The sequence below is a fragment of the Catharus ustulatus genome, chromosome 1, assembly GCF_009819885.2.
Source record: "Catharus ustulatus isolate bCatUst1 chromosome 1, bCatUst1.pri.v2, whole genome shotgun sequence".
Taxonomy (NCBI): Eukaryota; Metazoa; Chordata; class Aves; order Passeriformes; family Turdidae; genus Catharus; species Catharus ustulatus.
This window is the reverse complement of record NC_046221.1, coordinates 154,475,300-154,499,272: the sequence shown is the minus strand read 5'-3', so window position 1 is coordinate 154,499,272 and position 23,973 is coordinate 154,475,300. Positions and strand designations below refer to the sequence as shown.

The 23,973-nt window shown below is 37.5% G+C and overlaps 1 protein-coding gene across 1 annotated transcript in view; it reads left to right on the top strand.

Moving 5' to 3' along the window:
- LOC116998025 (adenylate cyclase type 8-like) overlaps positions 1–23,973 on the top strand; it is a 118,640-nt gene that overhangs the window by 39,827 nt on the left and 54,840 nt on the right. Inside the window, exons 3-5 of the mRNA XM_033063319.1 lie at positions 10,168–10,298; positions 12,800–12,911; positions 23,573–23,700. Coding sequence (XP_032919210.1) covers positions 10,168–10,298; positions 12,800–12,911; positions 23,573–23,700 — 371 coding nt within the window. The remainder of the gene's footprint in view (positions 1–10,167; positions 10,299–12,799; positions 12,912–23,572; positions 23,701–23,973) is intronic.

The window sequence follows — 23,973 nt, the reverse complement described above, 5'->3', positions numbered from 1 at the left end:
TTCACTGCTGGTCTTTGTTTCTTTTCCTCAAAGCATAACCTCCACATTTTTTTTCAAGTAGAAATCTTAAGGTAAAATCAAGACAAAAATTATCTGCTGCCTTCTCTTCCATTCCTTGCAAATCCAGAGTGGTCACATGGATTCAAACAGATTTATCACCAATGACAGAAGATAGGAGTCAGACCCTGAAGTGCAATTCATACAGGGGAAAAATCCCAGTCAGATCTTCAGGCATGGGAGCTTTCACTGGAAGAAATTAATGAGGAGGAAACCTCCTTCCTAGTAGATGGATTTTGGAGTGACTAAAGATAAAACTCCTGTGTGGTACTTTGATCTCTAAACCAAGTTGTTCAAATGTTGTGCTGGTCAGTAGTGAATGAGACTGACAAGATTTTGGTGGCCTGTGTCTCCTGTGTTCTCAGCTCTTTGCTAAAGAGAGAGGCGTCTAACAAAAAAAAAAAAAAAAAAGCCTTTTTCAGAACTGCCACCAAGAAGTGACCCTGATGTGTCAGGGAAGTGGGGAAGTGGACAGAGATGAAATGAGTGATGAGTAAGGGGAATGAAGTGGTTTCAGGCCCCTAAAGTGATGAGACTTCTACCAGCTGGGCTCTCATATATTCCTCTCAGTTCTCTCAGCTTAATAAAGAACTCCCAGCTCCAAACTCATCAAGTTAGTGCCTCTGCTATGAATTTCTTGTTCAGGATCAGAACTGTTAGTGTACTTTCCTTAGTGCCCTAAAAGGACTGTGGGAGGACTCTCAAATCAATATCCTTACAAGATGCTTAATTGAGAGACTGTAATCCAGGTAATGGTTTTAAATCATATACACATAAGCGGTACCAATTCCAAGATAGACAGAGTCAAGTTACTAATGCCATTACTGAGATAATTCAAGGTAAGACAGAATATTTGGATTAACATTTATAAATGGGCTAATGGTCTTTCATATTGATGAGGTTTGGGTTTTGCCTTTTTTTTTTCTTTTATATGTTCTCTGTATTCTTCACACATGTATTTGTAACTCTGGCATCTATTGTATTGTAGCTAGTTTTCCCAGTATTTTTCCATAGCCTTTCCCAAGGCAGAAAGACAAATAAAATTCCAGAGCTCCAAGCCCCAGGGTACAAGGCCCCTATCCTATCTTGGATTTTTTCTGGGAACCAAGGCTGAGAACAGCTCTTGGAGACACATCCTCCTGGACAAAATACAACTAGTGCTGAAGGGGGGCTCCAGGGAAGGGGCTTGACCTGAGGGTGTGGAGGAATTGCATCACCACTTTCCTAAAACCTATAAATGTGTGCTCATCCCTGTAGGAATGGGCTTTGTGGACATCTTTCCATAACTGCCTCTGAAGGCCTTCATTAAAGATCCCCTTTTATATTGCTTCCTTACTAAAATTATCTCGAGTTTCATTTCCAGGTTAGGAAAAAGGCAACAATATCATCAGTATTCAACTGCCCATCTACAAGCCTATTCAAAGGGGTTTGATTTTCAGGAGGTGAATATTGCTCCCCCCTGCTGAAAGGAAGTTTTATCCTGCTTGTGCTGTTTAGTACAGGAATCTTGTAATTCTCTGACAAGGTGCATCCCTTTTTTTGACCAGAAAATATGACCTTGTAGCTCTTATTCATCTTGGTGTTCTGCAGTGATTTAGTCATAGAAAGATTAACAATAAAAGGCATAAAAGCCTTCTGTCTGATATTTTCCATGTTGTTAGCTGCCACGAGTAGTCCTGAGAAATGTGTATTTTACTGAAGTTGTCTAGTAATTTTCAAAACAGCCCAAAAAACTGGACAAAGAGACAAAATGGAAAAAGAGACATATAAATCAATAGAAAATAGAACCAGTGCAGAGAATTGAATGAAGATTTAACAGCAGACAAGTCAAATCTGTTCCAGAGAAATATAGCACAATCAGTATTAAAGTCATATGTTGTCATTCTGATATTTAAGAGCAAATTTGAATTGTAGGAGCTGTTTTGTCTCATTTTCTATTCCAGTAAAACAAGGAAAAGCTTAAGATTATGCTATTATGAAATCAGTGTTGTGTCTATCTTTCTCCTGTTCTTTAGCTCTGACTCCAGAGCTTCCTTGCAAACTGACTGAAATTGATGGAAACCAATACACCAGAAGACAGTACAACGCTTTTTGTCATAATGTGGGTCTTATTTCCATACAAATGTTTTTCTTCTGAATATTTGTCTTCTCCGCTATTGTTTAATAAAGAATAAGTAGTAAAAAAATCCTCACAGTGTTTGGAAGAAAGAAAATAACAGACCTATAAAATATGCCTTTCTGTTATTAGATGAGTCTAATGGGTTACTGTGGGGCTGGAGAGCGTCCCTTGTTCAGCTCAGGGATCCCCAGCATAAGCAGGACATTGACCTGTTGGAGAAAGTCTAGAGGAGAGTCACGAGGATGATCAGAGATCTGGGGAACCTCTCCTATGAAGACAGACTGAGAAATTTGAAATAGTTTAGTCTGGGGAAGAGAAATCCACAGGGAAACCTTATAGACCTTCCCAGTACCTAAAAGGGCTATAAGAGGGATGGAGAAGGACTTTGACAAGGGCATACAGTGGTAGGACAAGGGGGAATGGCTTCAAACTGAAAGAGAGTAGGTTGAGATTACATATTAGGAAGAAATTCTTGACTGTGACGGTGGTGAGGCACTGGAACAGGTTGCCCAGAGAAGTTGTGGCTTCCTCTTGACTGGAAGTTGCATGGGACTTTGAGCAACTGGTGTAAGGTTGTCCTGCCCATGGCTGGGAGGTGAAAACCATCTTGAGCATCCTTTCCAACCCAACCATTGCATGATTCTATGATAACTGTTCATGTCTACAAGGCAGGGTGGTAACACAAATTGTTTTGTGACTCCTGCTTTTCACCACTCATCTTTTCTAACATGGTTTGGTTTCACAATGAAATGTAAATCTAATATGCTTTCATTCAGGAGATAAAAAGTCACACATAATGATTCAGAGGATCTGGAATTATTAACAACTGTGTGTGTTCAATACAGACACAAAATTTGAGAGCACTTAATCTGAGACCCATAGTTCCTACTGCCTAAACTAAAAGACAACTCAAACAAACAAAGCATTTTCAGGAGATTGTTTCATGATGTGCTCCCACCCACTCCTGTGCAAGTCAGTGGTGCTCATGTGGCCTTATGACAAGTTGATTCATTGTGCCTGTGCAGTGTAGTCACTGCCTGCAGTTAGCTTCATGATCAACTGTGTTACTTCTAAAATTAATGTTGTGAATATTTTTGTAAATATTTTGAGGAGGATTTTTTTTATAATTATTAAATATACATGATCAGAAATAACAAGTATCATGCCAAAACCAAATAAATTATGGGGAATGTTGTTCTACCAATTCCCAGTATGCTACAGGAGGAGCTAAATATTTATGAAGTCAAAATTATACTGGGAAGGCATAGAAGCCCAAACTGGCAGCCCTAGAATCATCCTTCTCCATCTCAGGAACTGCAGGGAAAGCAGACAATAAGATTGTGATCTCTTTACACAGCCAACTGGATAATAAAAAAGACACCTTCTTTTACACCTGGCAGTAGACTGCTAGAAATCAAGCCCTGTCAAGATTTATAATGTGGCTTCAGGTACTGGATCATCAAACCATCCACTTTCCAGCCAAAACAAAGGACCAGCAGTACCTTGCAGCTCCTCCCTTCAGCATGTACTACATATATTGTTTTATGCTGGTTTGCACGAGAGCATAGAGGAAACAATTGGATATCATGTCCTTCCTATAGTAATTGTGTGGAGCAAGCTTTTTCCTTCTTTCATTGCAACAAACTTTGCAATACATCTCAGTTAATTGAGATTAGACACTTTTATAAAGGGTCATGACTCTCATAAGCACTGGGTTATCAGTTTGGTCGAGATTTAGCCATGTTTCATAGACAAAAGCTAAACAAAAGGAGACTTCAAGACCTCCTGTGTGATCTGGCCTTGTTTCTCTTTGAAAACAGCAGATGCCTATATGGAACATGCAGTCAAGGATGGGATAATTTGGGACAGTAATTGCTAGAATTAAAATAAAACGAAGTTGATACAGCTCATATCACATATTGCATCAATAAGAAGTAGAGGTTAAAAGGCAGCCTCATAACCCCACAAGTCTGAATTAATTAGGCACTGCAGTTCCTTCAGTATTTTTTAATTAACTCCCTTTGTCTTGATGAGACACCAAAAAGAACAGCTACAAATAGACTGTCCATTGTACGCTAAGTAAGCATGAAGGAATTTCTCTTCAGAGCAGTTCATCATAATGAGAGGTGCTAATTTCCATTTTCTAGAGTGGCATCTACAATAATTACTTTTATTCTGAACATTGACAGATTTTCTGGAGAAAACAATACCATTTTTATCAACATCCCTTAAATGTAATAGAAGCTCATGTGCTCCAGAAAGACTAAAACTATTCCTGATCTGAATGGCCCTTTTCACATTTATTAGGTTCAGTGTTCAATACAATAAAATGTCTCTGATATTAATTGTAAATGTTGTTAAAGACAAGCTTGATGATTCTGGAAAAAGGATGCTTAAAAATCAAGATGAAAAATGTAAAACATTTCTCTGGAGCCTCTATCGTTAAACACTTCTGGGGTATGCCCACTCAGTTTTACACAAGTGTCTTGGGAACAGCCTTAAGCAGCAGAATTCCAAACCCAGACTTACTCCCACGGCATCTCCCTAGGTTCCCCCTTTTGACGGTACGTGCAGAGGAGGAAGAGCAAAACCTGAACTGACCCATCAGTCAAGAAGGGCTTTTTGTGTCTTGGCAAATCCATCCCCAATAAAAACGATATGAAACAAAGGAAAATCTGTACCCTCCAAGTGCAGACAGCAGACCCTGCAGAGGTGATGCCCTCACATGACCTGCAGAGGAACATTGTGGAGTTTGGCCTTCCTCTTAGCAATCCCCTCCAGATCCCAAATTGCTCGTTGATGTTTTGCTCTTGTTGGTGTTTTGGTCTCTTTGATCACCCTGAGTGGAAAGGTCTCTGGTTTTTACTCACAGGACTGAGGCCTTGTGCACTGGTTAATTGACTCTTCGCAAAAAGTGCTGCAAAGGTCATTATTTATTCATCAGGGACATATCCCACTTCTGCATGGATGTGCCTACCTACATTTGTGCAGTTGTAAGCACTGGTACACCCTGAATTTAGTACAAGGGACCCAAGGGATCAGTGCATGCAGACCACAGCAAAACTGTCCAACAAAGAGTGACTACTGCAGATGCACAAAACAGTAAATGGGCCTTAGAGGAGGTATTAATGTTAAATTACAGTCTTGGGACTTTAAGTAGATGTGGGTGACTCATTAAGTTAATTTACTTACTGCTGCAGGATTTGTTTCACTGTTGCTAACTTTTCCTGAAGGAGTAGATTGGGTAGGAGTCAGCTCCCTATTTGACACTTCCTAAACTAGGTGACTACACACTTTACATCTATGAGCTCCTACTACCATGGACTGAGATCTAGTCAAAACAGGCAACAGAACTCAAAGAGACCCATTGTGACACTGAAGGAGTAATTTACTTGATTATCTCTCTGGATTCATGGGATGAAATGGAAGTTTGGGCATAACTGCCTTGGAGTCACAAAACTCAGGTGTCTGAATGCAGACCTGCATTCTACCATCAATCTGTCACGTTTGGTGATTTCTACTGGTCTTTTTCCTTTACAAGGTTATTATTTTAGTTAAAGGTACTTTTTTATTTATTTACTCTAAACTCTGACTGCTCCATCTTAAAGACTAGGGTTGATTCATGTCTTGAATAGTTATTAGAAGAGCAGTTCACCAGCTCTTTTCTAGCTTCCTTTGTTGCTATTTTCTTTCTTCTATGTCTTTTCTCTTGAACAAATGTATCTCTGTTAGTTTTCAAACCACTTACCACTGCTGCTTTGAATTGTCTCCACTTAGCCCACTGCTCAACTGGAAGGCTTTCAAAAGAGCTGGATAATGGAGTTTCCTTCACCCTAGAGTTCATAACACTTCTTTTTTAAGCCTTTATCTGTAAGAAAAGGAATTTTTTCTCATGTGTTTCGCTCCTGCTCTGAATATTTGTTCCAAGAGAGACTGACTAGAAATGTGAAGATTCTTTGATCATGTAAATAGTAAGGTACAGAGGACAAAAATAAAAACCAAAAGAACAACAACTTGGGATTACCTACTACTTTTTTGTACATGACCTCCACAAATTTGTGCTGTTCTTCTGTGCCACAGTATCTAAAGCAGTGAAATAGGAACAATAGTATTTAAGTAGCTTGAAGTGGAGTTTTATTGGTAAGGATCTTCATATCAAGGAAAGAGTGACCTGACGCTCATCCTTGAATAACTGAAAATCTTTCTTAACTCTTGGATTGAAGAAAAGTGACGTGAAAGACTTCTTTAAAAGGACATAGAGAACACTAGAATCAGTTGGAGGAGAAGAAAGAATGGAAATGATCCACACTAGAGCCCACCTCAGTTCCCAGTTTGGAGAAGAAGCCTGGTTCAGCATCCCCACCATCTTGTCAGTGTGGTGTGATGAAAGAGCAGCTTGGCCAGGCAAGGGACAGTTGATACCCATAGAGGGAAAACCTTTCTGCCATATGAATGTTTCAGTACCAGAGAACTGATGGCAACTGAAGTTCCTCAAAAAAATATATACAGATACACACATACGCACCTAAATGCTGTTTTTCTTGCAGTGCTCCTCCTTAGCACAACATTCATCATGCAGAGTAGTGACACGAGCTGTAAATGAACCTTCAATTGTGATTTCAACAAAGGCTCATCACATGGTTCAGTATTAATGGAGGAGGGCTGCTACAGAGGCAAACTAATTAACCTCAGTTTTATGGGTCATTTCCAGATCTCATGTGCAGACAAGAACGTTTAACTTACCTTAATGAGTAGCATGAAGGTTAAGATATCAAATGTACTTGGCACATTTTTCTTGGCTTAGTGTACACATGCCAAGCCAAGTATGTTTTATTTTAAATAAACTTTCTAGAGGCATTGCTCAATACCCCCTTAGATGAATGCAAATAAGGAATGTAAGATTTTCCTTTTGTGAAAAAAAAAGTGCATTATCTATTTAAGCTCTATATGTATGAAGGAACTGACCTTTTTTTTTATGTTATTCTATCACATAAACAGTTAATAACAACCAAAATTTATTTTTGTTTTCTTAAATCTATTTTTTAAATTTGTATTCCAATTTCTTGTCGTATATGGGTAAGCTAGGAAATAACATATGTCTTTTACAGTGAAAAAATTTAATATTATTCTGAATGTATCTTCACACAAAGTCATTGGGCACTTAATTCATACAAGTCCCAGAAATACTGATCTGATTTGTTCAGAAGGTGGATTTATTTTTTTGTTGTATTGAGTTATGTATTTTAATAGTGAAGGAATAAGAAAATCTAAGTGCCTTTTGTCAAAGGAGGCTTAAGGACACAAAATGTTAAAAATATTTCTAAGTTATCAGTATAGACTATCAATCAGCAGCTATTTGCAAGCATGCCATCTCAAGAAATCATGGGAGATTTGCTTGTGAGTCAAGCTACCTGAGGACTAGATGTTCCTGTGAAGCCTGGGTTTACAGGAATATGAAGGATCTCCTGAGGGACTGGTTTGCTTCTTGCTATCACAAGCATCACATCCAGTGTTTACACATCAGAAGAATGAAGGATAGCAGAATTCCCAGGTGGAAAATGTGGAAGAAAGCCAAGACAAAACAGATGTGCTAAAATTAGAACCACCCTGTGTAGGGAAACAGAAAGTAAGAGCTTGGCCATTTCCCAGAACAAAGGATGATCTCACTGCATTACAGTTCACAGCCTGCTCTCTATCAGCTGTCACTCAGATAATTTTTTGTCTCTCCCTCACAAAGGCAGATCTTGATTTAGCAAAGGTTTGTGGAATAGGTGGACTAAATGTGAGGAGATTTCTCAGTTCTCCCATATTCTGTCAGCATGTTATGCAGGAAGGAGTGCCTTCTTAGAGGGAGGTGTAACACATGTGCTCCAGTGATGCAACACACCTGTGCTGCAGTGGAGAAACACTGCTGTGCTCCAGCTTTGGCAGTGTGTGTTCTCCCCTCTTAAATAAACACAGAGTTCACCTCAGCTGGAGCTGCCCTCTAGACAAATGGAGGTGTTTATCCACAAAATGTTTCCATCAGAACTGAGGGTTTTTCACTAGCTGCTGACTAAGACTGCACAGAGTGAGAATTCTTTATGATCTACACTTTGAGAGCTGTAAATTGTAATGCTAGCACCTCCTATGAAAGCTAGGAAGGGATTCCTTCATTTATTCAGATGTTACATCTATGGCAACATTTCATGACATTGAATCTTGCTGGCATAAATACCATAATTTTCATTATTGGTTTGCTTGTCTCTCATTCCACCCATCATTCCTCTTTGGTTTTTCTTGTTCCGTCTGAACAAATTTTCACTCTTGAGAAGAGATATAACCCACAGCCTGTATGCTCTGAGATTATTTTATATCCTCCTAATATCAAGTTTCCTAAAATAAAATGCAAAAAAAAATCATTTTCTTTGACAGAAAAGGCGAGAGGAGAGGAGAGGAGAGGAGAGGAGAGGAGAGGAGAGGAGAGGAGAGGAGAGGAGAGGAGAGGAGAGGAGAGGAGAGGAGAGGAGAGGAGAGGAGAGGAGAGGAGAGGAGAGGAGAGGAGAGGAGAGGAGAGGAGAGGAGAGGAGAGGAGAGGAGAGGAGAGGAGAGGAGAGGAGAGGAGAGGAGAGGAGAGGAGAGGAGAGGAGAGGAGAGGAGAGGAGAGGAGAGGAGAGGAGAGGAGAGGAGAGGAGAGGAGAGGAGAGGAGAGGAGAGGAGAGGAGAGGAGAGGAGAGGAGAGGAGAGGAGAGGAGAGGAGAGGAGAGGAGAGGAGAGGAGAGGAGAGGAGAGGAGAGGACTTTATTCATTTGTGTGTTCTGTAGTCTACATATGTGCCTGATTTGGACGTTCACATCTGGTTTTCCCTAGCTATATCCTATTCCCCAAAATTTTGTCTGAAATTTGGTGATAAGTATCTTACACAATTAACATTCTCTTCTTTAGTTCAATAAGTTTTCAGTATTTGCAATCCTGTAAAGCAAAAGAAAAGTGAGAAATTGCTTTGCTTCAGAGTGTTTGGGAGTGATATATTCCAATACTTGTCAAAGATTTCTAATCTAAAAAATAAAAAGGGAGACTGAGGGCAAGAGGACACAATAATGATATTTTAATACAGTAGGATTATTACAGAGAAAGCATCAATCAACAATTATCCATGCCAAATTTGAAAGGATAAAAAGAAAGTTTAATTTGCAGAGAAACAGATTTGGGTTAGATACTTGCAAAATATGTGAAAGCTGTTAAACTGATGGGCCACTGAAGCCAGTCTCAAATCTCTTAGGGGATGATCTAGGGTATTCATTAAAGAATTTGATTATTTTTTGAGGGTTTGCCTGGCTGTATTAAGATGTAGTTAGTTACAGCAAGGTGCTAATAACCATGATTGCAGGTTCAATCCCCAAATAGGCCAGTCACTTAAGATCCTTGTGGGTCCCTTCCAACTCAGAATATTTGGTGAAATTCTGTGAAAATTCTGGAGTTAATTATATTATGACAGGGTTGGAAACACCACTTGTGTGTATATATGTATATATCTCCTTATAAACTAATACTAGAAGTATATGTGAACTAATATGCACTGATGCACTGTGTTTGCACACTAATAATAAACTAATATACATGGATACTCTACTAATATCCATTAAAGATATACATTATAAATAAGCATGTGGTGTATGTGTGTAAACATATGCTGCAAATGTTTGCTCTTCCTGAGTGTTGTTGAAACACAGGAAAAACTAATGGAAAATATTGAATATTTTCTCCAATCTTCCTAATCAAGAAGACTAGTTTGAATGGCTGCATGTGAGCTCATTTTATTATTCCTTACCTAAACCAGAGGTGTTCTGGACTGTGGACTCAAGTTGATAGAGTGAATTATCACAAATAGCCCGAGCTAGAATTTTTAGAGAGAAGGGTCACAAATAACCAGTTACCCAGATCTTTAAACAGGGCACTGTGAAATACCAGTTCAGACTGATATTGACACTTTGGTTTCCTCTCTGTTTTAGGAACGGCTGGTGCTCTCTGTGCTACCACGGTTTGTAGTCCTGGAAATGATAAATGACATGACCAATGTAGAAGATGAACACTTGCAGCACCAGTTCCATAAGATCTACATTCATCGTTATGAGAATGTCAGGTGGGTAGAGCAGCCTTTCTGTAATGTTTAAGGTCTCAGATGTTGTGAAATTACTCTTGTCTGAGGGTTTATCTTCTGTAGCCTTATTCATTCATAAATTAGAAAATTAGTGCACCCTTTTTTAATATTTGAGCAGAGAAGCATTTTGATGCCTTTTTACTCATCAGGATGGCTGGGACGCCATGGCAATTTAAAGACCCATTTGAACTAAACACTGAGTCTGGACCATTTGTGTCTTTTATTCACTTTTTTTCACTTTTTCACACTCAGTTCACTTAAGTGGTTAGGACTGCACAGGAAAGGGAGCCCTGCTTACATGGGGACACATATTCTGCCATAACCTGATGATTCACTCCACACACTGAAGAATAAGATGGAGACTTGTAAGATGTTCTCAAAGATGTTGACCTGTTATATGGTTCCTCTGCTTTATAGCCATTTTCATTTAATCAATCTTATTATTATTTTTTAAATCCCATTTCCTTTCTTTATTTCTCCCTCTAAATTTTTTCTTTCCTGAAGTTAATTATCAAAGGCTGATAATTATCCTATGAGCTGCTCCTCAAGGTAATTACACCAACAATTAATGTACATTAATTGTACATTTACACCAGAATGATCAACTTCAACTCCATGGCATTACATAATCTTGACATTACTGTATTTCCCTAAAACCAGACTATTTTGTTAAGCCAATAGCATTTTCCATAAGCCTTTCAGAAAAACACAAGGGTAAATTATTGAGTGAACATCTTAAAAATCATCATTGGAGGAAGTGAAAAATAAGCATGGATATGATGGTAGATAGTTTGCTTGGGAAGAATGTTCTTTGCCTTTCAATGAAACCAAAATACAACTTTGTCTGGACGAGTTCAATAAAAATAATTTGCACTTCTGCAGAAGAGTAAATTGATTATCTGCTGCTTCTGTGGCCATGCAGTAGCTCAGATATGTTATTTTATTAAAACTAATTGAAAGTATCAAGGACCCTTATAAAGGTTTGAGTTGCACTAAAATAAAATGTCTTCCATTAACCTTTTTCGTATTCAGAGTAAGTGTTGCTGTAGAAGAATCAAAATATGGAGAAGGTGGTTCTTTTAATTTTAATGGAAAAGGGCTGTAGACAGGGTGAGAAGTCAAAATATATTTTGTACTTCAAAGAGATTTGAAATTAAGATTCTACATGCTTTAAAATGCAGATAGGCTTCTATGCACTCTACCAGAAACTAGATCTTTTCAAAAGTAGTAGGTTTCATTCAGCTTATTTTGTTTCCTAAATGTTCAACACTGAACACTACCTAAACCAATGCTACATGAATCCTTAAAAGTAGTATCCATTTAGAAATATTATTGGTTTGAAAATTGAAAGTGTAGAAACTACTAATTTGAAAATATTTTTATAAATTTAGTCTATTATTACTATTCATTCCTCTTTGAGTAGTTTGGTACTTTACCTTTTAATTTTATCACTTCTCACTGGTAAAAATCTTGCCAAGTTTGTGAGCATCTTGTTTAAACCTCACCCCAACCTTTACCAGTCCATACATTTGAAGATGTGTCAATCAGTTATCAACCTGATCATTACTGCATTTTTAATTGGTTACATTAGTAATTCTCAGATGCTGTGATCTTGTTCACCACAAGTCATCAGCTAAAGTGAAACAAAATCTTCTGGTATGCAGATTGTAACACCAGCTGTTAGTTGATTTTCAAGTGCTAATGAGGTTTGTGCCAGAATATGTGTCTTTTTGAACACCACTAATTTATAAGGTAGCTAATACTTTATTGAATAATAATTATTGAGTTATTATATGCTTTGTTCTGGGTGGTATCTTGCACACCACAGACTTTGTGTGTGTTAATATTTCTCTAAATTCACATGTGACCATTCTAGGCACTGTGAGCAGCCAAAAGGCAAGAAAAATGACTGGATGTTCAAACACAGGTTAGAAGTCTGTTTGAAAGTGGTTTGTTAATGGAGGTCCTACCACAACTTCAGGCACACAAGTTGATACACCTAAATTCAAATATGATCACATGACAGGACTCCCTGTAAAGTCACCAGAATGAAAAAGGAATTATCCAATTAAACATTCATATCTTATAAAGAGAGCACTATAGTTCTAACTCAGGTACTCCTGTCAAATGCCTAAAATTAGATGAAATAAAATTTCCCTTAGCCTTTTATATATCAAGACTGTCACAAATTTGTCTGTATTCTTAGGATTTGAGACTTTTATGATTTGAAAATCTAGAATAGGATGACTCCTATTTTTGACAAAACATTTTCTCACTCTTAGCAGTACTTTTTCAGTTCCTTCAATATTTATATTCAGTACTCCAGTATGTACAGAAGTCTAGAACAAAGAGAGTGTGACTTCAAAGGTAATAAAATGACCCTTTGACTAGTATAATACTAGAAGGTAACTTAAAACACTCAGTAATTAAAGGAAACAGACTGAAACTTTATTATTTTAATATTATATTTTTCTTTTTTTTAGCATTCTTTTTGCAGATGTTAAAGGATTCACCAACCTTTCCACAACTCTGTCAGCCCAGGAGCTGGTCCGAATGCTGAACGAGCTCTTTGCCAGATTTGATCGACTTGCACATGTGAGTTAAACACAATTTATTTCCAGAAAGACAAAACCAACTCCATGTTTGGGAGGTTTGGGAAATACCCTTTGGTCACTTTGAACAATATATATATCCAGATTCTCCCCACAGGGGTTTAATATAGCAATTGAGATTGGAAGACACTCACAAAGTTATACGAAAGATGGTAAGTTCTGATAGCAAGTGAAAGCTGAGGTTATCATCAGAACTTTGGGCTTCTCTGGTGCTGGGCAGAAAATGGTAAGAAAGCAGATCACCTACCACAGTTTCTAAGGAAGCTGCATATTTTGGATTTTCGCAGGAATTTTTTTTTTTTTTTTTTTTTAAGACCATAACTTTATTTTGTCTTTTCTTCTGCAAGGTGAGGAAGGTTAGAAGATGTATTAATTTGAGGTCATCTAATCAGTTCCCACAGTCATTGCAGTGGTTTGGTACAGCAGGGTTTATAGTCTTTAGGCTGGATTCTATTTAACTCAGCAATGAAATCAATTAAACACAGCAGAGGAGACTGTTACATCAGGAAAATTAGTTGCTACTTAATTAGCACTGATCAAAAGAAAAGTGAAGCACAAAAATACAAGTGGAACATGCTTAGTTTTGCTAGGCTTGCAATTTTTTTTCATGTTTCTTTGGTCAAAATTTAATTTAATATGGATATCTTTAAGTGTTATATCTGAGCTGACAAATAATGCTTCTAAGTGGAGGCAATAAAGTACATTTCATGGCGTTTATCTTACCATTTATCCAGCCAAATGTAGGTACATACTGTGGGAAAATGCCAATTGCACTGAATATCATAGACCATGTTATCTATTTACTATAAAGGGAACATAAAGTGCTTAATCTGATATACAGATTTGCACCCCTCACTGGCTTTTATACATTTCTGAATCGGGGTTATGGGGTATTTGTGCACGTATTGCACAGTATCAGTAAGATCTTTGTGGTTTTCTCTCAGCTTACACATTAAAGTCAAGAAAGGCTTGATTCCATAATTACTGAAATTTCTTTTGATTCAGCTATTTCTATCTCAAATAGCACCTGTTTTCTCTTGTACAGAGTGATGCCATAACCCATTGCCTGGGCAGTAGCAAATTAGTAAATGCAAACTACAATATTTGCTTTGCAAACAAAAAGCCCCCATGAGCTCTGGTCTACATGGTAAACCAAGCCAGGTGAAAGAATTGCCTCAGTCCTGTTTTCTGAAAGCTTATAGGAGTAATGTCTGCTTTTGTATGGCTTGACAGAAATAGCTACTTGAACTGAAGAAACATATTTTACACCAAATAGAATGTATGTATTTCACAGAAATATTTTAGGAAGATTTTGTGTATAAAATGCTTTATTGGCTTGCTTTACATTTCAATTTTGGCTACCATTCATGATCATTAACCATATTTTGTAATCATTCCATAAGCTATATTTAACCAATAGTGATTCTGTGTAGATTGACTATATCCAGTAAGGGGGTTAGGAACAAGGAAGGCATTTACATTTGAAAGTCTAATCCAGTGAATTCTTCTTCACTTGCCACTTAACCCTGAAGCCGACTTCCTGCTTGTTTTTGTGGGTTTATTTGTTTGGTTTTTGTTTTATGAGAACTGAAAGTGTTGCTTCTTTAGATACCTCAACATTTTTCCCTTCTCTGTGGCTCTTCACACATCTGTTAATTAAACCTTCTAGAAATCTTTCTCGTGCATTTCTAAATTAATAATTCTTCATGAAGAATATTGAATATGCCACCCAATACCAAGTATCCCAAAAATGTAGGTGAGTTTATTTTAAAGAAATGGCAATAAATATATCAGTCTGTCTTACATAACTAAATATTTCTTATCCAGAAATCTGTTATTTGGGATGAAAGAGCATCTGTGTCTGCAAAACATCCGGACAATCATCTCTCAAGTGAATGTCCCAGTCACTAAATTCAAGACCCTAGGCTCTTTCATGCATTTCTTTACCTTTCCTAGTCTAGGAATTTACTTCTTTTTTTAACACATCATTGATTAGAATAATCCACTGGTCTACAACAATCTTCTGAAAGGTGGAAGACACCGGAAGAATCACTGCAGAAATTGAACAGATTTTGCCTAAAAAGATTAGAGTGATATGATCAAGAATAATTAAAATTTAATTTAAAAAAAAAAGACATTTTGATTATGTTCCTTATTTGTGGGTTCTGTGATGTGGATGTCATGATATCTGTGTCATGCCCTGACAACAGAGATGCCTGACAAAGAGGAACCTCTCTTGCTTCCCTAGAAAGGGTTTGGTGTTTCTGTCCAACTCAAGGAGGCAAATTCCCCCTCCACACTTTACAGAAAACCAAGACTCCACACTGGACTCTTATGGAGGGGAACCAGCATAAAATAAAATCTTATATTGAACCTCTGCTTTTCCTCTGGAAAATTTTGGAAATGGACACTGAGTTGTCCTGAATTTTAAGGACTTGTGAATTACATGGATCTATCAACCTACCCATCTGATATTCCATAAAGCTTTCACACCTGGTAAAGATGTATTTTTGGAAAAATTCCTGGTCTTCATCTGAATGCAGCAAGAGATGGTCTTGTCTTAACACTTGTCCATCTTGGTCATCTGTTCCAGAGCCTTAACACTCGCACTGTTTATTCAGTACAGATTTTTTCTCATTTGATTTTTTCTGACTTTGAATTGCATCCATTGATTCTTGCTATAGCTTATCATTCCCAGACAAAAGAACCATCTTGTAGCCACTGACGTCCTCTGGGAATGCATCTGGATGCTTTGATCAAGAGACTTTTTTGGTTTCCTTTTGATAAAAGAAATAGACCAAACTTACAGCTAAGTTTTTACTCTGTAAGATTTATTCCTTCAAATAGTTTTGGGGACTACTTTTCTGGAACACCTGCTGTTTTTGAGGAGCCCTTTTAAAGCACTGGAAAAAGTGTTCCTGGACTAGCCTCCATGAGTGTGGTGGAGGTAGATCATGACCATTCCTCCTCATGTCTCTTTCCTTGGTTGCTGTCCAAATGCCATATACATTCTGAATATACAATAGTGATAACACTATTGTTCTGAAAAATACTATTTTGGGGTTTTCTGGTCTTGCTGTCACATGGTGACTACCATGTCTGTATGGTAATTGTTTATTTTACTGAATATTTCAAAAGGAATATTTCCTATTCCTTTAGTAAATGTTATTAGCAATAGTTTCCTACTTGCCTGTAAATCTTGGACAGGACTTTTGGAAAGTGGTCCTTTCAAGGCTTCCCTAGAAGGATCTTCCACTAAGGAGGATTATACAATCACATCTAGATTTCAGATCTATCACTTAACAGGTTCTTAATCAGCTGAACTAGAGTTGTCATAACTATTTAGAATAGTCACTCTTACTCAGATTCTTGGAATTCTCTAAGAATTGCCATCAAAGCAAAGTGGTCAATTGCAGAAAGCTTGAGGTAGTTTCTTTAGATCTTAAGGAAAAAAATATATAAATCCTTATTTCCTTCTATGTAAAGGTGTTAAATTATTATCTCGTATAAACAATTTTTGGATCTGCTTGAGCATCTTATACTAATCATATAATATTAAAGAAGATATATTCACAGCATACTGGAAACTGTAATTTGGCTAAGCTTCTTCTTTCTCTTATTAAATTTTGTTAAGCAATGCAGAAGTAATGAGAACTTTCTGATTTTTTTTAATCTTTCCTAAGTTACATCAAGTTTTGTGGCATACTTTGATGTCTATGATAATAACAAAAAAAATTCCATAATATCTTTATCATTGCCACAGAACACTCTGGACAAAAGTTAGAACTCAGTTCCATATTTTTTCCAAGGAAAAATGTAATAGCGTGTTACTTTCCATTTCTAATCACTCTGTGATATTTGTAAAAGATTTATAGTTATTAAAGAGAAAAGTGACATTTAGAAAAAAAGAAAAATAAGTTGGCATAAAACAGAACTGAAGAAAAGCATTTCCTTATATCTACTTCATCTACTGAAAGGCCTAAATAGAAACTTAATTAATATTAATACTTTCCTTAGGCAGAAATTTTGAGAAGAGATGGGAAATAAGATGACATTCAGCAAGTTACTTAAGCCTAAAAAGAGTCCTGTCTGGTGAAATTATAGTTATTTTTGATGTTTGTTTTTCCTCTGCCTTCTCTGCAGTGCTAGATGTCAGCCAATACCATGATTTAAATTATCATATTTCTAAATTCATCTACACTCTTTGTAGATTCAGTTTCAGATATGACAAAGAGGAAAGAGTAAAACCCTAAATAAAGGAGCTTATTAAAGGACTGATAGGGTTTTGTTTATTTTTTCCTAAGGAGGTAATCTTTTTCTGTAACCTTGGTTAAATTGTCTCTTGTGATGCTGTAGACAAGCTGTTAAAAATTCCTTCAATGGTGTATTACCAATTTTGTGACTGCTGTTTCCAGGGGTGGAAACCAGCCTGACTTCCCAGCTCCACAAGAGCACACAGCCCATAGTCCCAGGAAAATACCTGCACCTGCTGGTATCAGGAAGGGAACACTGGGTGGATTTGGGAGCTTTTCTGTTTCCTTGATAAAGACACTCCAATTCCAGTGCTTTACTGTCCCAGGCCACATTTCCACATTTCAGCCCTGAGCTGGTAGAGCTTTGTTCTGTGGTGAAATTATCTTCAAGCATGTATCCCACAGGATCCCAGAGACTTCCTAAAAACCCCTGTTTAAATATATGCCAGATGTGAATTTTTTCATGTGTATATGTTGGGGTGCTGTAGCAAGAAGCAGAGTTTCTGGATTACAAGTATGCATATACAATATTTAGTTCATTATAAATTTATAGTAAAGGGATGGAGTGAATGCTCTTCTGGTAGTGATTAATTCTGAGGTGTTTTTCCTCCCAAACAGTGTTAATAATTAATTGTCCAACACTAATGAATAAACAATCTTGTTCACAATGTTCTCCCTAGCTTTACAGTTTTTCAGATGGTAAAGAACCAATCAAAAGACCTAAAGAGTCAAATAGACTCCAGCTCAGAAAATAATTTTAGAAGTGATAGTGTACAGGTATTTTTATGAAAAAAATCAGATTAAAATGACAGATTAAATAAATTATTTTTAAAATGTTCCTAGTGATTTATAAACTAAGAATCACTCAAATTCAACCTCCTCCAAAAAGAAGGCCTACTCTGTAGCTAAAATGGGATTTGAATTAAATTAGGCTTCACAATTACATTCTTGGGAATTCTCCAACTCATCCTTAATAGACTCATAGAATAATTAAGGTTGGAAAAGGCCTCTAAGATTAGCCATTTACCTAACACTTCCAGAGCCACTTCCAAACCATGTCCCTAAGCAGCACATCCATGTGTCTTTTAAATAGCTTCAGGGCTGACAACTCAACTGCTTTCCCAAGCAGCCTGTTCCAAAGCTTGGTAATCCTTCAGATGAAGAAATTTTACCTACTATCCAATCTAAATCTCTGCTGGTGCAACTTGAGGCTGTTTCCCCTTGTTCTGTCTTTTGTTACTTGGGAGAAGAGACCAGCCCTTACCTGGCTGTAATCTCTTTCTTGGCACACCTTGGCTCATGTTCTAGTGTTTTTGGCCAATGTCCCGTGTACCTGAAGCAATTAAGTTCAAGAAACTCCTAAGGGGCAGATTTTCCATGCAGAATTGTTCCTGCCTTAGCTAGAGAGAAACACCTTGAATCTTTCTCATGGGGATTTCTGTCCCTGAAATCACTTAAAGCACAGTGTTCTAATTAACAGGAGCTGGCAAGGCAAATTGCTCACCAGACACAATAATCATAGCAGTGTTCTTCTATACTATGTCAAGGAACAAAGCTGTTGATACAATATATTATAAAACTCATTCACCAACGTGCCTCAATTCCTTCTGAAGCAAGAGACACTCAAACCTTTTTTCTGTCAGCACAGAGATATGCTAAACACCACACTATAGGTTATTCTAAAGAAAAAACCCCACTCCTTATATGGTAAGTTAACATATGTAGAAAGTGTTTAATATAGGGCCATACTTACATATTCTCTAGTTCAGGCAAATGAAAGACTGCCATATTTTTCTCTGTTTTTGTATAAAAATTAGAAGCCATCTTTGTAGCTGTGTACCATATCTGATCCTTTTTGCCCACATGACCAGACTTGAGAACCCCTCTCCATCTGGCTCTCTCAAGGTCCCAGTTCTGTTTTCCAAAGTGGCAGAGCTGCAATAGAAGGAATTTGGATGGGCCTCTCTCAGCAACCTACCCTAAAACAGACTGCTGATTAAGAGCTTTGGCCTAGCCCCTATTCATGCTGAGAAATGAGGTTTATCCAGGTTTCCTCTGCCTTTGGCACATGTTTCAGGAACTGAGCTATTGTACACAAAGGCCAAGTCCTTTCCTCCTCCCACTCTGGCTGCCTTTTAAAAGAAGACTTATGTGTATGACTTGTCTTTGTTCTGTAGTTCAGTTACAGTATTTTTTCATACCCAATGTTTCAAACTTTTCACTTGAAATTATAAAAATTGGGAAAAAATTTTGACTTTTCTGTGGTCTGTTTGCTGTCCTATGAGGTTCCCTTCAAAACTTGCTGGAATGATTAATTCAGCACTGGCAGAATTGGAAAAGTGACATAGCTTATAAAACAAAATCACTTTTTTTCCCTTGTCAGAAATTTAGCCCAAGGAAACAAGAAATATTAATGAAGTCTCTGACTGTGTCTTTCAGTAACTTGATATTTGAGCAACTCATTTCTGCAACTCCACCTTATGCCAATTTGCTTTGCTTCCTTTCCAGTCACTAGGGGTTTATTTAATAAGCTCAAACATAAATCATTCACCACATACGAGGTAATTATTTATGAAAAATCTGCACATTTTCTTTTTCTCTGGATTTAGGTGAATTGGAAAAAGGTTTCTTATCAATTGCCGCTGAATTAATCTAGAATTATTATTAAAAATATTTGTGTGTTTGAGTCTGTTCAATATCCCCAGGCAAAAATTCTGATTTTAAATGATCTTGACAGAATCAGGCCCCTTAATCTTCCACTTGCAGCAAATGAAAAGCTGTAAATAAGGGGAGAAAAGAGCCCCTATTTGTGGCATGCTGAGATTTTAATAGATCCCTTCAATAAATGCTATTAATGAATGAGTATTGGAAGGAGTGTGAGGCTGATGTGAATGTCTGTATAATATCAACTGCCATTTACATGCCCAAGGACAACTTCTAGAATTGCATATGAAAAAGAGAAGAGGAATAGAATAAATTAAAGAGGAGATGATAATAGCCTCACAAGTGCAAGGATTTAACACTATTATGAAAAATTTCCTGTATCAAAGTTCCTGTATGACAATTTTCTCTTATTTAAATAGTTTATTCACACATATTTAGATTTTTTCCTTCCTTTTCATTTAATATCAACTTGCCACTCTTAGATACCATTGCTGTGAGATGATTTTAGGAAGTGGGCTTGAGCTCTACAGTGTGAGGAAAATCTTGATTGCTACTAATATCTTTTTATACCATTGAAAAGTGAAAAACCTCAGTATCTGGTTTAAAACTAGGGCATGGCTGCCCACATTATCCATGTATCTAACCTTAATGCCCTCGTACAACCAGTCTGACAAAGCCTTGAGCCTAAACTGTGGATGTGATTAAGCTAGTGAGTTATCTGAGGGAATCTCAGGAGACCAGGCAGTTCTCGTCTGCCAAAGGCAGACACCATTAGCCCCATCCTTCTTGGGAGTCATTGAATTATCTTCCTCTAGATGAAATATTTCCAGTGATAAAAAGCTCATAGTTTACATTTGAAACTAGTATGATGGGAATAATTAGGGAAGAATAAAAAATGCAAAAGAAATGCACGAAGGCTGTAACATAGATCACATTTAGCAGTCATAATTAGATTGACTGATTTGATTGGGGAAAAAAATAGGAAGACAAGGAATCATTTAAAAGCTTCCTGTGGTTTCTTGTGCCAGTAGAGACACCTTGCCCGACCCCTGCAACGTTCCACAGGACATAAATCTTATGTCATATTTGTTAGTCCTGTGTGGGGGTTTCACATACCCAGGGTCTTACAGATAGGTGGTGAGCTCAGATACAGACAGCTGAACTGAAGCCTGGCCAACTGCTTTGCTGAGAGCTGAATTAGTCCCCAGGCTTCCCTGGCTGCCTTGCCTGGCTCTCCTTGGGCTGCAGTGGGGAGCCCCACTGGTGTCTGGCACAGGGACACCTGCCACAGCCACCTCCGTGCGGATATTGCACTCCCTAGATGACTTCCTGAGCTTTGGCAAACCAGCCAGGTGACATCACATGACAAAAAAGGGAAAATGTTCACAGTGTTGAATGGATTTCCTGTGTCACACACATTCACTCACATTTACATATATCAGACCCTCATTAGCAGATCTTGACATGCATTAAGATTCTTATTCTTTCAAAAAGCACATCCCTCTGAGTTGTCTGCTTTATTCTGAATTTGAGATATGCACTAAGGTGACACAATTCTCATCTGAATTTGCTGGAATCAGCACTTTAGCCAGTTTATGTGAGGCATTTAGAATCAAATAATCTTCTATTGAAGGCTATGGTCTTGAACCGTGCTGAAATAAATTCTCACTTAATAGGGGTGTCCCATATCATCAGATAGGTACAATAAATATTGAAGTTAAAAATGTAAATTAAAAATTAAAATATAATAATATTGATATACATCTTTCTTCTTTCTTTACTTCCAGTCTTTATTTCTTTACTAAAAGTTTACTGTTTTTCCCTTTTTTCCCCTCTATTCTGCTATGAGGTTATTATTTGTAAAGATTTTGTGGCTCTGAATAAAGTGCTGCCTTTTGATTTATTCCACCTCAGTCAAACCAATGTGACATTATACACGAAATTTTTGCTTTGTAGATGTAAAAGCAAACATCACTTATATTAAGAATCAATTGAATGGGACCTTTAGAAAACCAAATAACTCTAGAATCTGTGGTTTATATCTTCATCTCTTTGCATTTTGTCTAAATGAGGAACATGAAGATAAGATTAAGGAAGCTCACTTATTGTTTGATGTGCACTTATTTATGTCATTAAGTCCTACCTACCTTAACTTTTATGGTTCACAGTTTCACTCTATAGTTAAAAAAATAGGTGGGAAATGTGGTAAAATGACATCTCTGATTATTTCCATTGAGGGGAAACTGTTAAAAAAAAAAAAATAAAAATGTTGTTTTGGAGGGGTTTAGGATGTACTATTTCACTTGAAACCATAGAAAAATTCCCAGTGTTCTTGTGTGGGTCTGCAGAGGGGCTGAAAAGAAGGGGTTGAGGAAAGAGGAGAGCTACATATGAATTTTGACATATTAGAAGCCTGAGTTCAGTCTGGAATTTTGTGTGAAACTTGGATAGCAAGGCATTGCACTCTGAAAGGCAGAACTGGCTTCAGCTGGAGACTTAACCAAAGCTTCAAACACAGTCAGTTCCTACTGATGGTTTAAGGAGATTTAAGGGTGAATCAGCTTTCTTTGGCCATGTGCCCAGAGCAGATTTTACCCTTGCTGGCATGCTTAAGGCTTCAGCTGACTTCGCTAAAAGCTTTGGGTAAAACTGTAAATTCTGTGTGCCACTCCAGGACTGTGCAAGACTTGTCTGAGGCTGACTACAAAGCTTCATTCTTTCTAAGCAAAACTTTGAATGGAGCCCACACTTGATTCCAGGGAGAGCCAGTATTCACAATTGCTTCTAGATCTGACTTAAATTTTTCTTTTTAAAGGCCTGTTACTGCAGCCTTTACTGATTGATTATTAATACTACACTCAATATTTCAATGATTCTCCATCATAAAAACACTTCCTTGACACAACTTGTAATGTTCTCTGTTGCTGTGCATTGATTGCCACCAGAATACATTGGGCAAATTTTCAGGTAATCCTGGTCTCACCTGCTGGTCTGGGAACTGCAAAATTTCAGCAACTCAATTATTTCTGTTCACTAGAAAGAGATCTTCTAAAATAATGAACAAATCACACAATAATATTCTGTTTCAGTATGTAATGATACTGTTAATATGTATTTTAGAAATTAAATTCACTATTTGGTCATAGGGTAGAGGATGTCTCCTGCTGGATGCCAAAGAAACATCATTTATCTCAACATGACACCCAATGCAAGGCAGCTTCTCCGAGATCCTTGCCATGCAGATACTTGATCAGTTCCTATAGCTGCTGGGAATACTTGAATGTGAGTCTGGAAACTTTAGGTGGGAAGGGATTTCAGCAGGAGGAAAGAGGTTTTTCATTTATTTCCAGTGTAAAAAGTGGGCAGGAAAACATACCCTGGAGGAACATAACCTAAATTGGGTTATTCATTATCTCAGCTGGCATTTCTGAATCCTTGGCCTATGTTCACCTAGTTCTGATAAAACCTTTCTCCTCATCAGCAAGGACATCTCAGATTAGCATAAAAGAAAAATCACTACACTCTTTTTTGCTGCAAATGTAAAGGTACTTTATTTCAAAAGTGGCATAAATCACAATTATACTAATGGCAAGCAGGAAACATCCAGAAACAAGCTGGGGGTTTGGTAGGTTTCTTAACCATAATTTTTCAACCACTTTTACTTTCACCTTAAAATTATGAAAAAATGTGCAAACATTTTCTTTCTCTTTAATGCATTTGTGCATAGGAACATCACTGTCTCAGAATAAAGATCCTGGGGGATTGTTACTACTGTGTGTCAGGGCTCCCAGAGCCCCGCCAGGACCACGCACACTGCTGTGTTGAAATGGGGCTCAGCATGATCAAAACCATCAGGTAATGCTTTTTTCTCCTCCTGATTCATTGTAACTGGCAGTGTTCTGAACTTCCTACCCCAGAATGCTATCACTGGCCAAGTAATTATTCTGTTGGTTCAAAAATCTCAGCATTATCACTGTGAAAAGGACGGGACCTTTTTGATCCACATAAGGACGGGAGCAGTTACTAAAATGATTTTATTAACCTGTGCTACTTCAGAGATGTAACACAATAGCTGTGTGTGTAACTGAGAGGTTTCACAGTCCCTGGCAGCTCTCACTTTGTATTGTT